Here is an 18,235-nt window from a genome sequence, read left to right as displayed (position 1 = left end):
ATATTGATGTACTTAATTTTCAATAAATTTGCAAACATTTCTAAAAACATGTTTTCACTTTGTCGTTATGGTGTATTGTAAAAATATATTTTATCCATTTTGAATTCAGGCTGTAACACAACAAAATGTGGAATAAGTCAAGGGGTATGAATATTTTCTGAAGGCACTGTATGTCATTGCCCTTTTAAGAAGACATTGCCCCTTTAAGCGCTCTGTTGCAGCTTCACTTAAACCATGCTTCAAACTCTGCATTTGTAAAATAATTGATGCCACACATGCAATTGAAGGAGTAGAGAAATACATTTGGTAGCAATGTAAAACTGGGATCCCCCTCTTTTATAAACAAAGGCCAAAACTGCTTTCAAAGGTGTTTTCCTGCTGATTGCATTAAGAATTGTTGTTCTTTGACTGCTTGTCAGAATACATGTTCCCTCCTATGGCTCTCCCAACTTGAATGAATCTCGAGAGGAATGTTTATCTCGCATAGAACACACAACAAAAAGCAGACGACTAGGCTAATAGGTAAACTATTCTACTATGGGGTTGTCTGATTTTGTTTTAATCATATTAAATGGCAAAAATAGTAGCACTAGAAAGTAACATCCTGAGTGATGAAGTATATGCTTTTAATTACTTTTACATTTATAACTGTTACTTTAGTGTTTGTTTTCTTCAATTTGTAGCTTACATTTTGCATCATTCCATTCCGTTTACCTTTCTTTCCTCTGTCACGTCTGTGTAGTTGTTCCTCAGGGTCGCTAGCATTAGTGGATCACAATTAGGCTAACATTGTGCAATAATTTCGAACATGTAGCCTATTTTAATCATTATAGAACTCAGACCACATCTAGGAGGAGGTTAAAGATGCACTATACAGAAATCGCTCTGCCATTTCCTGGTGTCTAAGATTGAAATAGTTTGCATAATTTCAGTTTGTGACAAACCAAGCAAGTATAGTGTAGAGAATCATTCTACCATCTAAACTGCTGTGAAAAATATTTTCTATAACCAAAAATTGTATTTTCAGCTGTTTGAAGCTGGTGTACAAAATCTAAAGTAAAAGAAACAAAGACGAAATTGAACGGTAAGCATAGAAATAGCACACATAGTCTACAGCTTCTCACGAGTTGCTTTCAAAGAGAATCACAGATCCATAACTCACATTTCTATGTGACTTTGGTCGGGTCACCCAAAAAGTTACATATTGTAGCTTTAAAGGCTATTATAGGAGGTTGACGATGTCCTTGAAATTGAAATGGCTTGCATTTGTCTGGAACGTATACATTGTTTTATGTGATAAATTGACGCTCTCTAGTGGACAAAACGAGAAATATATTTCTCTGAAAACCTACAGCTCCCATGATGCATTTCTTTATTGCCAACAACATTTCCGCATTGACGGCATGCAGAGTAGCTAGCTAGTAACTTGTTTCGCCTTATAAAAGCTTTACTAACATTACATTTCTGTGTAACCTGTTGATAAAGGCTGCAATGAACAGTAAAGGTATTAAGGCGATATTGCTTGACTTGGACAACACGCTCATTGACACAGCGGGTGCCGGTGGAGTGGCCATTCAAAAAGTGAGTTGTCAGGCCATTTCATGACAATTTTTTTTATTTATGTTTTAATTGTGGATTAAAGTAGGCATACAGATACTTGATAAAATTGGCCTTTGGTTTGTTCAAAACATTCCATGGGTTTTTTGGTACACATATTACAACCAGCATTGATTTCCTTATTTCCCAGGTCACGGAGCTCTTGAAGACATTAGGCCATGAACACATCATTGACATTTGTGACAGATTTAAGCACAAGCTCTCTCACGAGACCTTTGACCCAGCTGGTGGTAGGACAATAGATGAGGTGCGGATCGGTCACTGGGAGGAGAGCATCCAGGAGGTTATGGGTGGGAGGCCCAGCTCCAACCCCACCCTTGCCAGTGAGTGCTACTACCAGTGGAAGAACACTCGCCTGGAGCTTCTAACCATAACACCTCCTGTACTTACCCTGCTGAAGCAGCTGAGGACCAGCCACAAACTGCTGCTGCTGACCAATGGAGAGACCCAGACACAGAGGGAGAAGATAGTGGCGTTGGGGTGTCAGGGGCTGTTTGATGCTGTGGTGATGGGGGGAGAGCATGCAGAAGAGAAGCCAGCCCGCTCCATCTTCACCCATTGTTTTGGCCTGCTGGGGGTGCAGGCTCACAACTGTGTTATGGTGGGTGACTCCCTGGACACAGACATTGTTGGGGGGTTTAATGCAGGGGTTAGAGCCACAGTGTGGATTAATAACGGAGGGGTGTGTCCACCTGAGGGATCTGTCAAACCAGACTACACCATTCCCTCTGTGCTGGACTTACCTGAGGTGCTGGCCAAGTTGAAATGAAACTACAGGGAACAATGTCTAAACCAATCACATGAAGATTGTTTCCAAAGGCCTGAGTTAATGAAAACAGGGGTTTCTTGTAAAAGGGATTGTAAAAATCTAAATCAGCTTATTTTCTTTCATATTTGATCTGGATGAAAGACAAATTACTTAACAGCAACAAACATTTTCTTACCTACCAAATTATGTTTAATTGTTTCTCTACTCTCTAATGCAGACATTTATAATAATTCTGTCATATTTTGTTATCTGTTGGGTGTACATTAGACAACGTTGATTAATGTGACCAGTAGGGAAAATGTGTTTTGACATTTAGACTTAATTAGAAGTCGGAATGACAATCAAGACGCATTCAAGTTGATCAGTTGTTTCTGACATAACCAGCACCTTGAACAAGACACTGCTGTGCACAGGGCTTCAGCTTCTTATTTCGAGTAAACTATATGTAATACCTACCCCCCCACCATCAAAGTGTATTTTCTTACAGAATTTCACTCTAAATAGACTGATTTACTAAACAATATGTTTTATGCTGATAAATACTTTGTTGAGGGAAAATGTACTTGATACAATTGTGATGTGTTGTCTCACCTAGCCACCTTAAGATGAATGCACTAATTGTAAGTCGCTCTGTATAGAGCGTCTGCTAAATGACTAATGTAAAAAAAAATATCATTCAACCGTTACTGTGCAATATCTTTAACATTTTTGGAAGATTCCAACTATCCTTTGACTCAAGTCTCTTAACTCAGCCATTATTTATAAATCGGTTAGAGACCATTCTGGACAACAAGAGGGGAATCCTCTCAGGCACTTGGCCATTCTGATGATCATTATGGCTTTGGATTTTAGGTAATTGTGTAAACTATAGTAAGTTCTTGCAATCATAACAAATATCATTACTTTTACATATGTGACAAACACTGAAAGATCCATTTGGAGAGGAAGCCCTTCATTCAATGCAACATAACAAGGTCTAATATTTGTACAAATTGACCACTTCCATTCACACATGGGGGAAGACAATTTCTGTGCACAATATAGCACCACTGTCTGTGGCTGTGCATACAGGGTGGGTAGACTGAACAAACTTCACGTCCAATTTGATGTTCATCGCTGACAGCTCTGCAACAAAGTAGCGGAAGCCGTACAGCACAGACACCGTGTCAATGGAGTCACTTTTGCCGCACAGGGTGCAGACAGTCTTGCGGTGGCGTGTGGCTGACCAGTAGGGTGGTGGTTTCTCCAGTAGAGGGGACAGTAGGCTACCACAGTCCACACACACCTGGGCCACCGAGCGGTCAGAGCACTTGAAGAGGCGGTCGTGAAGCAGGAAGGAGGTCCTGTGCGCCAGCAGGGCGTCGCGCTCCATCTCCCCAAAGCGGATGCCACCCTGGATGTTCCTCCCACCCACCGGCTGGTTTGTCACCTTGTCCCATGCTCCCATGGTCCGCACCTGGAACTTGTCGGAGACCATGTTATGCAGCCTCTGGTTGTAGACCACGCTGAGTAAGATGTCCGCCTCCAGCTCCAGGCCGCTGTAGAGGCGCTCGGTGCCGTAGTGGTTGTAGCCGGCGGCGCGTAGCATGTCGCCGAAATGCTCCAGCGCCGGAAAAGGTGAAGGGCGTGGCGTCACGGCACAGGCCGTGGAGGGCGCCCGACTTGCCGGCCATGCTCTCGATGAGCATGCCGATGGTCATGCAGGAGGCCGTGGGGGTTGAACATGATGTCGGGGGTCATGCCGCTCTCCGTGAAGGGCGTGTCCTGTGCAGGCCACAGGCGGCTCAGGATGCCCTTCTGCCCGTGGCGGCTGGCAAACTTGTCCCCAATGGTGGGGTTACGGGGCACTCGCACTGCTTGAACCGGCCCGAGCCAGCGTCGTTGCTGCACACCTTGATGTTGTCTACCACACAGCTTTCTTGACTCCTACGCAAGTGAGAGAAAACAGCAGGTTATAAATTGCATTAGCAGCTGCATCTGGCCAACTCATTATCATAGAGCAGAGAAAGGCTCAAAACTATGGTATGACAATGGAAAGAACATAGTAAGTTAACTCACTTCTAGAAGTTGACAAAGCTCTGTCCGGTGTTGATGTAGCTGTAGCACGGCTCCGATGGGGGGCAGACCAACAGTGTCCAGTTTGTCCATTACCTTGGGATCACCGGGTAGGACACCAAACACCAGATTGTCCTCGCCCTTCTTCTCAGCCAGGTTCACCAGCTAGCTCTGTCTTGTAAACACAGCCGTGACCAAAGCCCCTCTCCCATGATGACTTGTTCAGGATCTGGTAGGAAAAGACAAACAATGAGCATTCATCTACACATTCCTTCTAAACATGCAAACACATAATTAAATAGAACACATTCATTTATAATATACAGTGCATTCGGACAGTATTCAGACCTCTTCCCGTGGTCCTCTGTAGCTCAGCTGGTAGGGCACGGCGCTTGTAACGCCAAGGTAGTGGGTTCGATCCCCGGGACCACCCATACACAAAAAAATAAATAATGTATGCACGCACGACTGTAAGTCGCTTTGGATAAAAGCGTCTGCTAAATGGCATATTATATTATATATTATTATTATATTTATTATATTATTATTATTATTATATATATATTATTATATTTCCCTTTTGTTACGTTACAGCCTTATTCTAAAATTTATGAAATAAATTTTTGTCCTCATCAATCTACACACAATACCCCATAATGACAAAGCAAATAAAGGTTTTTAGATTTTTTTGCAAATTTATAAAGAAATAAACAGAATTACCTTATTTACACAAATATTCAGACCCTTTGCTATGAGACTCGAAATTGAGCTCAGGTGCATCATGTTTCCATTGATCATCCTTGAGATGTTTCTACAACTTGATTGGATTCAACATGTGGTCAATTCAATTGATTGGACATGATCTGGAAAGGCACACACCTGTCTATATAAGGTCCCACAGTTGACAGTGCATGTTAGAGCAAAAAGAAAGCCATGAAGTCGAAGGAATTGTCCGTAGAACTCAGAGAAAGGATTGTGTCGAGGCACAGATCTGGAGAAGGGTACCAATACATTTCTGCAGCATCGAAGGTCCCCAAGAAGCTCTGTCAGGTTGAATGGGGAGCGTCGCTGCACAGGTATTTTCAGGTCTCTCCAGAGATGTTCGATTGAGTTCAAGTCAGTGTTCTGGCTGGGCCACTCAAGGACATTCAGAAACTTGTCCCGAAACCACTCCTGCGCTGTCTTGGCAGTGTGCTTAGGGTCATTGTCCTGTTGGAAGGTGAACCTTCGCCCCAGTCTGAGGTCCTGAGTGCTCTGGAGCAGATTTTCATCTCTGTACTTTGCTCCGTTCATCTTTCCCTTGATCTTGACTAGTCACCCAGTCCCTGCCGCTGATAAACATCCCCACAGCATGCTGCTGCCACCACCATGCTTCACGTAGGGATGGTATTGGCCAGGTGATGATTTCCTCCAGACGTAACGCTTGGCATTCAGGCCAAGTTCCATCTTGGTTTCATCAGACCAGAGAATCTTGTTTCTCATGGTTTGAGAGTCTTTAGGTGCCTTTTGGTAAACTCCAAGCGGGCTGTCATGTACCTTTTACTGAAGAGTGGCTTCTGTCTGGCAACTCTACCATAAAGGCCTGATTGGTGGAGTGCTGCAGAGATGGTTGTCCTTCTGGAAGATTCTCCCATCTCCACAGAGGAACTCTGGAGCTCTGTCAGAGTGACCATCAGGTTCTTGGTCACCTCCCTGACCAAGGTCCTTCTCCCCCGATTGCTCAGTTTGGCCAGGCGGCCAGCTCTAGGAAGAGTATTGGTGGTTCCAAACTTCTTCCATTTAAGAATGATGGCGGCCACTGTTGTCTTGGGGACCTTTAATGCTGCAGAAATGTAATGGTACCCTTCCCCAGATCTGTGCCTCGACACAATCCTGTCTCGAAGCTCTACGGACAATTCCTTCGACCTCATGGCTTGGTTTTTGCTCTGATATGCACTGTCAACTGTGGGACCTTATATAGACAGGTGTGTGCCTTTCCAAATCATGTCCAATAGATTGAATTTACCGCAGGTGTACTCTAATCAAGTTGTCAGAAGACCGGTTTTCGGGATGTCTGCGCGACATCGGTGGATGCGGTGGATTGAGATGCATCCAGTGCAAAAACCCAAATATCTCTAGTATAAAGACCGATTTTGGGGGGAATGTTATTATTATGCTATTTGGATTTCTGCGGGGGTGCGGAAATCGACTAGGTTTTTTAAATAAAATGTCACATGTTGAGCTGGGCGATATGGCCTAAAAATAATCTCTATTTTTTCAAATTTATGGGTGATTCACGATATATCTAAAAAATAAAAAATGTTTTCCCTTAATAAGCTGTTATACAATTAATGTTCAAATACACTGCATTTGAAACAGTCAGCAATAATCTAATGAATTCAGGGCGTGTGTAATTAGGCTAAATATAAGCCCCACTAATAATGTAATTATTTTATCTTGCTTTTTAACCTGCTTTTTTGCAATAATCACTGATCTGGCTTTCAAGTCTGTATATGAAAATGCCCTTTTTGTAAAAATAAATAAAATACCAGAACTATGCATAATGCAAATTCACTAATAATAACTAACTTCTTGTAGCAGGCGTTATAGAAAATTAACACAGGTCTCAAACAATCTTTCAAGCACAAGCCCACATGCTAATGAGTAGCCAGCTAATCTTTATATTTCAAATTTAGCCAACTTCTATGTACACTACCGTTCAAAAGTTTGGGGTCACTTAGAAATGTCCTTGTTTTCGCAATTTTTTGTCCATTTAAAATAACATCAAATTGATCAGAAATACAGTGTAGACATTGTTAATGTTGTAAATGGCTATTGTAGCTGGAAACTGCTGATTTTTTATGGAATATCTACATAGTCGTACAGAGGCCCATTATCAGCAACCATCAGTCCTGTGTCCCAATGGCACGTTGTGTTTGCTAATCCAAGTTTATCATTATAAAATGGCTAATTGATCATTAGAAAACCCTTTTGCAATTATGTTAGCACAGCTGAAAACTGTTGTGCTGATTAAAGAAGCAATAAAACTGGCCTTCTTGAGACTAGTTGAGTATCTGGAGCATCAGCAATTGTGGGTTCGATTACAGGCTCAAAATGGCCATAAACAAATAACTTTCTTCTGAAACTCGTCAGTCTATTCTTGTTCTGAGAAATGAAGGCTATTCCATGCGAGAAATTGCCAAGAAACTGAAGATCTCGTACAACGCTGTGTACTACTCCCTTCACAGAACAGCGCAAACTGTCTCTAACCAGAATAGAAAGCGTGGGAGGCCCCGGTGCACAACTGAGCAAGAGGACAAATACAGTAGTGTCTAGTTTGAGAAACAGACGCCTCACAGGTCCTCAACTGGCAGCTTCATTAAATAGTACCCGCAAAACACCAGTCTCAACGTCAACAGTGAAGAGGCGATTCCGGGATGCTGACCTTCTAGGCAGAGTTGCAAAGAAAAAGCCATATCTCAGACTGGCCAATAAAAAGAAAAGATTAAGATGGGCAAAAGAACACAGACACTGGACAGAGGAATTGAAGTTTGAGGTGTTCGGATCACAAAGAAGAACATTTGTGAGACGCAGACCAAATGAAAAGATGCTGGAGGAATGCCTGATGCCATCTGTCAAGCATGGTGGAGGCAATGTGACGGTCTGGGGGTGCTTTGGTGGTGGTAAAGTGGGAGATTTGTACAGGGTAAAAGGGATCTTGAAGAAGGAAGGCTATCACTCCATTTTGCAACGCCATGCCATTCCCTGTGGCGGCGCTTCATTGGAGCCAATTTCCTCCTCCAACAGGACAATGACCCAAAGCACAGCTCCAAACTATGCAAGAACTATTTAGGGAAGAAGCAGTCAGCTGGTATTCTGTCTATAATGGAGTGGCCAGCACAGTCACCAGATCTCAACCCTATTGAGCTGTTGTGGGAGCAGCTTGACCGTATGGTACGTAAGAAGTGCCCATCAAGCCAATCCAACTTGTGGGAGGTGCTTCAGGAAGCATGGCGTGAAATCTCTTCAGATTACCTCAACAAATTGACAACTAGAATGCCAAAGGTCTGCAAGGCTGTAATTGCTGCAAATGGAGGATTCTTTGACGAAAGCAAAGTTTGAAGGACACAATCATTATTTCTAACCTTGTCAATGACTACATTGCCTATTCATTTTGCTATATTTCCTATTCAAACTCATTTCATGTATGTTTTCTTGGAAAACAAGGACATTTCTAAGTGACCCCAAACTTTTGAACGGTAGTGTATTTGTTAGCTAACAAGGGAGAACAGTTGAATTGTTATGAACACACCCTTCTGTCTGTCTCCAACTTTTTGAACAGCATGCTAGCCTTTCCACTTTGTTCAGATGTTGAAATCAAGTGGCCTACCTTATTTCTCAGAATGACAATGACTTGTCAATTCCTTCTATAATTGTGTTTTATGCTTGTTGCACATTTATAAAATACAGACTAGACAGCAAGTAGAACAGTCTTTGGCTAAAATGCTGGTAGCGGTACGCAGTACCGCAATGCTGCTCGCAACAAACTGAGCATTCATTTTCCTGAATCAATGTTCATTGATACTCCTGTTTTAGTAGTGTCTGCTCTGCATGCAATTTGAGTAGTTGAGAGATAAAAAGGATATTGTTAGACAGGTTAACTTCTCTATTAGAGTAAAATAATGTCTCAATGTGTTTTGGTGTCCATATGACCGATTCTGTTGAACCAAACCTCAAATGCAAATAGTGAGTTGAAACCGCTTGTCAGAGAGGAAGAAGTGATCTCTCAACTTTGTTGGTGTGAGTGGCAGGGGAGGGGATTGGTGTGTGTGTAAGCAGAGGAAGAGGAGAAGTGCGAGGTTTCACTCTCGCCAAAATCTGTCCAAAATAAGCCCAATGCGTTTCTACAGGCTTATTTTTTACCGAAGCTTGTCGCCTGCCTTCCCGCCATTTGGGACTACGACTCCCATTGTTAGGGCAGCGACATGAGCATCTCGTCATTATATTCAGATCTCTGATGTAAATAGAAAGGTGCACACAGCACAGAAGGAGCGAAAGAGACGAGACCAAAAAGGACATGAGAACAAGCAGACATAAACGCTCATGAAAACTAAATTATTGCGATACAGGCATGTGGAATATCGTGCAAAAACGAATTTGAATTAATCTGATACATCGCCCTGTCCTAGTCACATGTACAGTGGGGAAAAAAAGTATTTAGTCAGCCACCAATTGTGCAAGTTCTCCCACTTAAAAAGATGAGAGAGGCCTGTAATTTTCATCATAGGTACACGTCAACTATGACAGACAAAATGAGGGAAAAAAATCCAGAAAATCACATTGTAGGATTTTTAATGAATTTATTTGCAAATTATGGTGGAAAATAAGTATTTGGTCAATAACAAAAGTTTCTCAATACTTTGTTATATACCCTTTGTTGGCAATGACACAGGTCAAACGTTTTCTGTAAGTCTTCACAAGGTTTTCACACACTGTTGCTGGTATTTTGGCCCATTCCTCCATGCAGATCTCCTCTAGAGCAGTGATGTTTTGGGGCTGTCGCTGGGCAACACGGACTTTCAACTCCCTCCAAAGATTTTCTATGGGGTTGAGATCTGGAGACTCCAGGACCTTGAAATGCTTCTTACGAAGCCACTCCTTCGTTGCCCGGGCGGTGTGTTTGGGATCATTGTCATGCTGAAAGACCCAGCCACGTTTCATCTTCAATGCCCTTGCTGATGGAAGGAGGTTTTCACTCAAAATCTCACGATACATGGCCCCATTCATTCTTTCCTTTACACGGATCAGTCGTCCTGGTCCCTTTGCAGAAAAAACAGCCCCAAAGTATGATGTTTTCACTCCCATGCTTCACAGTAGGTATGGTGTTCTTTGGATGCAACTCAGCATTCTTTGTCCTCCAAACACAACGAGTTGAGTTTTTACCAAAAAGTTATATTTTGGTTTCATCTGACCATATGACATTCTCCCAATCCTCTTCTGGATGCACTCTAGCAAACTTCAGACGGGCCTGGACATGTACTGGCTTAAGCAGGGGACACGTCTAGCACTGCAGGATTTGAGTCCCTGGCGGCGTAGTGTGTTACTGATGGTAGGCTTTGTACTTTGGTCCCAGCTCTCTGCAGGTCATTCACTAGGTCCCCCCGTGTGGTTCTGGGATTTTTGCTCACCGTTCTTGTGATCATTTTGACCCCACGGGGTGAGATCTTGCGTGGAGCCCCAGATCGAGGGAGATTATCAGTGGTCTTGTATGTCTTCCATTTCCTAATAATTGCTCCCACAGTTGATTTCTTCAAACCAAGCTGCTTACCTATTGCAGATTCAGTCTTCCCAGCCTGGTGCAGGTCTACACTTTTGTTTCTGGTGTCCTTTGACAGCTCTTTGGTATTGGCCATAGTGGAGTTTGGAGTGTGACTGTTTGAGGTTGTGGACAGGTGTCTTTTATACTGATAACAAGTTCAAACAGGTGCCATTAATACAGGTAACGAGTGGAGGACAGAGGAGCCTCTTAAAGAAGAAGTTACAGGTCTGTGAGAGCCAGAAATCTTGCTTGTTTGTAGGTGACCAAATACTTATTTTCCACCATAATTTGCAAATAAATTCATTAAAAATCCTACAATGTGATTTTCTGGATTTTCTTTTCTCAATTTGTCTGTCATAGTTGACGTGTACCTATGATGAAAATTACAGGCCTCTCTCATCTTTTTAAGTGGGAGAACTTGCACAATTGGTGGCTGACTAAATACTTTTTTGCCCCACTGTATGTTCCTGTTCCAAATATCACTGCTTCATTTCACCTTCAGTGCAAAGCCTACAGGCAGGAAGAAGAGCTCTATCTGGTAGATGAAGTTGAGCATCACAGTCCCGTTGTCCAGGTAATGCAGGTTCATATTGATAGCTGTGTGCTCCTCCTTCACACAATGCATGGAGATACAGTGGCTTGCGAAAGTATTCACCCCTCCTATTTTGTTGCCTTACAACCTGGAATTAAAATTGATTTTTGGGGGGTTTGTATCATTGAATTTACACAACATGCCTACCACTTTGAAGATGCTAAATATTTGTTATTGTGAAACAAACAAGAAATAATAATAAGAAAAAAATACTTGAGTGTGCATAATGGCTCTACAAAGTCAATACTTTGTAGAGCCACCTTTGCAGCAATTACAGCTGCAAGTCTCTTGGGGTATGTCTCTATAAGCTTGGCACATCTAACCACTGGGATTTTTGCCCATTCTTCAAGGCAAAACTGCTTCAGCTCCTTCAAGTTGGATGGGTTCCGCTGGTGTACAGCAATCTTTAAGTCATACCACAGATTCTCAATTGAATTGAGGTCTGGGCTTTGACTAGGCCATTCCAATACATTTAAATGTTTCCCCTTTCCCCTAGTGTTGCTTTAGCAGTATGCTTAGGGTCATTGTCCTGCTGGAAGGTGAACCTCCGTCCCAGTCTCAAATCTCTGGAAGACAAACAGTTTTCCCTCAAGAATTTCCCTGTATTTAGCGCCATCCATAATTCCTTCAATTCTGACCAGTTTTCCAGTCCCTGCCGATGAAAAACATCCCCACCGCATGATGCTGCCACCACCATGCTTCACTGTGGGGATGGTTATCTCAGGGTGTTGGGTTTGCGCCAGACATAGCGTTTTCCTTGATGGCCAAAAAGTTCAATTTTAGTCTCATCTGACCAGAGTACCTTCTTCCATATGTTTGGGGAGTCTCCCACATGCCTTTTGGCGAACACCAAACGTGTTAACTTATTTTTTTCTTTAAGCAATGGCTTTCTTCTGGACACTCTTCCGTAAAGCCCAGCTCTGTGGAGTGTACGGCTTAAAGTGATCCTATTGACAGATACTCCAATCTCCGCTGTGGAGCTTTGCAGCTCCTTCAGGGTTATCTTTGGTCTCTTTGTTGCCTCTGATTAATGCCCTCCTTGCCTGGTCCGTGAGTTTTGGTGGGCGACCCTCTCTTGGCAGGTTTGTTGTGGTGCAATATTCTTTCCATTTTTTAATAAAGGATTTTAAAATGGTGCTCCGTGGGATGTTCAAAGTTTTGGATATTTTTTTATAACCCAACCCTGATCTGTACTTCTCCACAACTTTGTCCCTGACCTGTTTGGAGAGCTCCTTGGTCTTCATGGTGCTGCTTGCTTGGTGGTGCCCCTTTCTTAGTGGTGTTGCAGACTCTGGGGCCTTTCAGAACAGGTGTATATATGCTGAGATCATGTGACACTTAAATAAAGTCTACCTGTGTGCAATCTAACTAATTATGTGACTTCTGAAGGTAAATGGTTGCACCAGATCTTATTTAGGGTCTTCATAGCAAATAGGGTGAATACATATGGACGCACCACTTTTCCGTTATTTATTTTGTATAATTTTTTGAAACAAGTAGTTTTTTTCATTTCACTTCACCAATTTTGACTATTTTGTGTATGTCCATTACATTAAATCCAAATAAAAATCAATTTAAATTACAGGTTGTAATGCAACAAAATAGGAAAAACACCATGGGGATTAATCCTTTTTCATGGCACTGTACCTGGGAGACATAGCTTTATAATATGCCATTTAGCAGACACTTTTATCCAAAGCGACTTACAGTCATGTGTGCATAAATTTGTACGTATGGGTGGTCCCGGGGATCGAACCCACTACCATCAATCAATCAATCAATTTTATTTTATATAGCCCTTCGTACATCAGCTAATATCTCGAAGTGCTGTACAGAAACCCAGCCTAAAACCCCAAACAGCTAGTAATGCAGGTGTAGAAGCACGGTGGCTAGGAAAAACTCCCTAGAAAGGCCAAAACCTAGGAAGAAACCTAGAGAGGAACCAGGCTATGAGGGGTGGCCAGTCCTCTTCTGGCTGTACCATGGCGTTACAAGCGCCGTGCTCTACCAATTGAGCTACAGAGGATCAAGGTGATAGAATTGTGATAATGAGGGTGGCAGGTAGCCTAGCGGTTAAGAGTGTTGGGCCAGTAACCGAAATGTCGCTGGTTCGAATCCCAGAGCCGACTAGGTGAAGTCTGTCGATGTGCCCTTGATCAAGGCGCTTAGCCCCAATTACTCCTGTAAGTCGCTCTGGATAAGAGCGTCTGCTAAATGACTCAAATGTAAATGTAAAATCAATGTTAAGACTACTTACAGTAGGCTATGTGTCTTAACTACTCCAACACTGCAGTGTTCAGCTCGTACATAAACACCCTCCACATACTGTACATTAACTGCCTTACTTGCCATACTGAGTGTATCCCTGGCCTCTGTTCTTCCACTTGGGTCTTGACATAGCAATAGGGTAGTTCCTCCTTGGCATGATCAGCATGTGAATAACCTTCTCGATCCCATTCCAATAAAATAAACACCCATTTCCTGTTTCAATGAGGATAGAGAGAGCGGTAGAGAAAAGGAGAGATATTGAAATGTAAAGAAGCATGTAAAGTTAGACATAAAATGTGCCTTAATATCTGCTTTGAAGCACAAATTATCAGATTGACTAGTTCCCACAGATGTGCTGTGGGGTAGGAAGCATGCCATTCTCCTACCACAGCCTCCTCGTGGTGCTCAATGAGCTCTTTGGGAGGGAGCCCATGCAGGTTACGCAGCCTAGACTTCACCATGATGGGCACCTGGCCCAGGGACTGCTTGATGATGCCTTTGGGAATCCCATTCACGGACCAGCTGATGTCTGTCTGTGAAGAATCAAAGCACTAAACTTTAATTCATCACAATGTGCAAGTGTTGAGATTGTAGATAGACCTTGTCTTGACAGTCATATACAGTACAATCCGGATTAGCTCTCGAAAACCCTTCTTATTATCTGTAAGGTTTTCAGCGGTTAGCGTCGCCCACAGTTGGCTGAGTGTGAAGTACAATTCCGACGTTGTGTTTTAACGTTTAGAAACGTCAATAATCATCGCTTGCAAAACAGTTTTTGAAACCTATGCTGATATGTCCCTTATCTTACATATCAGCAAGAAATAATATTTCAAATAAAAAATACTGTTGCAGTTTTGCACAGATCCATACACTGTGTTCCTCCAGTTGAAGAACTACAATTCCTCCCCAGTTATAGGCAATATAGTTAGAAGCTCAGGTAGCTTTTAATGTCAAACATCAGCAGCTTGACAGCCTATACAGTAGAAGGGTAAGAATAATGTGCAGACTTAATTCGTTTGAAAAACGATTTATCTTGCCCTAAAACCCACAGGCCTTGACTACATCAGAAATCACCTAGACACCGACTTGGATGATGTCACCAGCGCAAACAGCGGCCTCTCTGATGAAGACGACTTCTTTGCATCCATTGAGTTGGGAAAATCACAAGTAGGAGAGCTGGAGAGGTACCGTTCATGTCTGTCCCCTGCAGGTATGGATCTACTCCACACCTTTCCTCGCATCAAGAAGCTGTCACTCAAAGTCAACACAGGTCTTCCTGCATCTGCAGCCTGTGAGAGACTTTTCAGTCATGCAGGACTCCTGTTCACTGCTAAACAATCACAGCTTCACAGCAAGAACCTTGAGAGCCAGCTACTGTTGAAGCTTAATAGTGACATCACTGAGTGATTCTTTGGTGAAATAGTTTCTTTCTGCATGTTTTGACACACACAGACACACACACACTCCCAGTGGGGCCTTCAATATAAAAGGGTTTTCATGTTACTGTGCCAAAGAGTTCCTGGAGTGTTGACTCCAGTCAACCAGTCAAAGGGCCAGTGTCAGCCTAAAGGTTAGAATATTGCCAAATCTGTTGTCTGTCTGTGGGAGTCTAGATTGGGGAAGCTGCTCCTCTCTCAGCTGCTTTTGAGGTGCTTTGAGCAAAGCGTTTAATCCCCTTAACTGTGTAATGGCTGTGCTAGAGAGCGCAGAGCTATGAATGTATAACTCCATTGTAAAGACACATCATACATGCTTTTTTTTTGTAGGGGGGGACTTTTTTTGTTAGATATTGGAACTGGAAGTAAACATAATGCCCCATCTACAACTACATCACTCTCCTCTGATGCCTTTTAGAGAACATGCATTCAGCTTAATTTGTGTTCTGGGATACTAGGCCTGCAATATTGTTTTATTTGGCCATCTATCATGGACTGGTGCTTTTTCAGTTGATGTGTACTGCTGCTCTTTTCCTCTGCTCAGTGAGATGTGCAGTGTGGCCTAATCACAGATCAGAGTATTAATTTATAGGCACACGGAAAAAGGGCTGTTGCTTGCCATGCAATACAAAGGTACTGAGTAGGCCTAATCAACACCTATTGATTATTTTACGTTGACCGCTTCCTTCTGGTGTGCAGTTTTCTGTTTAGCATGCCTGGTATGAAATGTTTGTGTGTTTCCTTCTGTTGTTCTGTCACTGTGGAGACACACACACACACACACACAGTTTATGAGAGTTTATGGGCTGCCTCGTTCTAGTTCTGCCTGGTAAAAAAGTATAAAGGTTTGGAAATTTGTGTTACTTGTGCTTATTTATTTTTTATTTTTTATTATTTTATTTTTTAAGTACTTGAATTTACCTGAATTATTTTAATTTAAGCTATTTTGTAATTAATTTTAATTTATTTTATTGATTGGATGAACTATAATTTGCCTAAAGATGATTATTTTGTATTTTTGTCTGTCTGATCGTTGTCTTGTGTTAAAAAATAAATCAGACGTTACTCAACAGTTACTCAGTACTTGAGTAGTTTTTTCACCAAGTACTTTTTTACTCTTACTCAAGTAATTATTTGGATGACTACTTTTTACTTTTACTTGAGTCATATTATTCTGAAGTAACAGTAATTTTACTTGAGTACAATTTTTGCCTACTCTACCCACCTCTGGTGGTTGGGTCTGCAGGCAATCTTACCACAAGCTTTCCGCGGTAGGAGCAGCGTCTCCCTCTGCTGGGAACACCCTCAGGTCCGGGCAGATGCGCCCTTTGACCACCACTGGTTTATAGATGGTGGCCTCCACAAACGCCAAGCTGATGCGGTCATTTCTAAACATAAACTCCAAGGGAGGGATGGCCTGAAAAGGAAAATGGAACACAAACATTTCACATTAACTCAACATCTAACCCCATGGTTTTGTATGACAGACACGAACTTTAACAAAGTTCCTGCAGTGATGTAACTAAGCAAACTAGAACACATTGAACAACAGCTCAAAGACGGAAGTGAACAGTAATTGTGGCAGATTTTGTGGTGTACTGGAAAGAATGACAGCAAGTTGAATGGAAGTCCTAAAAAAGTATTAAATTAAAGACAATCAGCTAGGTAACATTAACTAGGTCACTCTCGCAAATACATATCAGTGACTTCCTCGAACAAAACCAACATTTTGTTTTCTTACGTTGGTGCTTCAGGACACTCATATCAGTAGGCCTAACTATTGTATTAGTTAACCGCTAACGTTAGCTACTTAAAACATTGTGGCTTGGAGGGGCATGGCTTACACAGCACTGACTTTCCCACGTGAGAGTTCCCACTGCACCTAACGTTACCTGCACAGCACGACACAGACCATCTGAAACTGCTTGGTCAAACGACTCAATATGAGCCTTCGTTAGGTCCTGAACAGCGGCATGTCGTTTTTCCTTAGGTATGCCAAAACCTGGTTCTGTTACATTTTTAAGGCTTGGACTTGTTGGTAAACCACTCCACTTCGCCGCAAAATCCATGCTTTTTCTTGTTTACCACATGCGCATAGTGACCGAGGAAGTACACTCGTCGTAACAGGAAGTGACTGAAAGGTCAAGTAATTTAAAGTGGCAGCTTGCAATTTTCTGATAAATCAGTGAGTGAGCTATCAAACAAAATCCAAACTGTCTTTTTGAAAGTGATGGTATTAGTTTGGTTGACTATTCATAGAAGTGAGAAATATGTTGAGAGAAATTGAATGACCAGTATCAAAGATCATTTACACCTGTAACCAAATAGCTAGAGTTCTATATATATCAGATCTCAGTGGCTCTATGTATTGATTTTGGCCAAGTTCGAGAGCATCACAACTGTGATGTATTATGGGTAAATTGTGACTGACATTGATAATATTGAATCGTTATTTATGCGAGATGATTTGTAGATCAGTCAGTCTCGACTAGCCTTTAAAGTCGGCTGCAATGTGGAACACACCCTTTGTGTCAGTGGGCTATTGCTGAGTCAGCATGACTGTCATTCAGTTGGTTAAGTCAATGTTGGCAATTATGTACAAAAAAATTATGCTACAATTTCTATATGATTTTCTTTCATGTTATATCTAGTGTACATCCCTGGGTCTTATATCAGTTTACACCACAAGCGATGTCAGGAGATTCACATCAACGATACATTTTATTCTACATGATATTATTTTATACAAACAAGTTTTCATGCAAGAGTTTGAGAAACATTAGCTAAAGAAAACACAACATAGGCATTCCTCTGACTACATACAGTTCAGTAAAATCTTGTTGACTGGAGGAGAACTTAACATTTCAAATGTGCCAATGTTGCGGTTATGTCTTATATGGATTTCTTTCTTCTTGGCTGCCTTGGTTTGTGAAAATGTTTGATAATGACCGATTTAAGTTGCAATCTGCAACTTCATTGTCTCCCATGGCAATGGTGGTACACTCAAAGGAAGTTACAGATAGCTCTTTAACGGCTTTGAAATACCTAAAACCCACATATTCATAGCTAGAGAAGTATTACTAAGGGGGAAAAGAATGACATTGATTTTAGACATACAAGCAAGTTTTCTTTGGTAAGAAATAGGAATTCATAAAATACAATGATGAAGAATCAGGTAAATAAAAATGGGAAAAGTTAAT

At 41.9% G+C, this 18,235-nt stretch overlaps 1 protein-coding gene and 1 pseudogene across 1 annotated transcript; one reads left to right on the top strand and one right to left on the bottom strand.

Annotated features, from left to right (window-relative positions):
• The first annotated feature begins 1,388 nt into the window (after positions 1 to 1,388).
• Positions 1,389 to 2,841, top strand: LOC121569075 (N-acetylneuraminic acid phosphatase). Its single transcript, XM_041879701.1, has 2 exons — positions 1,389 to 1,581; positions 1,748 to 2,841. Exons 1-2 carry the CDS (start codon positions 1,492 to 1,494, stop codon positions 2,384 to 2,386), a joined length of 729 nt encoding a protein of 242 aa, XP_041735635.1. The 5' UTR covers positions 1,389 to 1,491; the 3' UTR covers positions 2,387 to 2,841.
• A 476-nt stretch (positions 2,842 to 3,317) lies between these two features.
• LOC121569081 lies at positions 3,318 to 17,124 on the bottom strand (annotated as a pseudogene).
• Positions 17,125 to 18,235: the final 1,111 nt, after the last annotated feature.

The sequence above is a fragment of the Coregonus clupeaformis genome, chromosome 1 (genome assembly GCF_020615455.1).
Source record: "Coregonus clupeaformis isolate EN_2021a chromosome 1, ASM2061545v1, whole genome shotgun sequence".
In the NCBI taxonomy this organism is placed as follows: domain Eukaryota; kingdom Metazoa; phylum Chordata; class Actinopteri; order Salmoniformes; family Salmonidae; genus Coregonus; species Coregonus clupeaformis.
Note: the sequence above shows the minus strand (reverse complement) of the source record. Positions and strands in the feature narration are given on the sequence as shown.

Coding starts and splice junctions, on each gene's coding strand:
- LOC121569075 (XM_041879701.1), top strand. CDS start 1,492: ATGAACAGTAAAGGTATTAAGGCGATATTGCTTGACTTGGACAACACG. Junction 1,582..1,747: donor GTGGAGTGGCCATTCAAAAA/GTGAGTTGTCAG, acceptor CTTATTTCCCAG/GTCACGGAGCTCTTGAAGAC.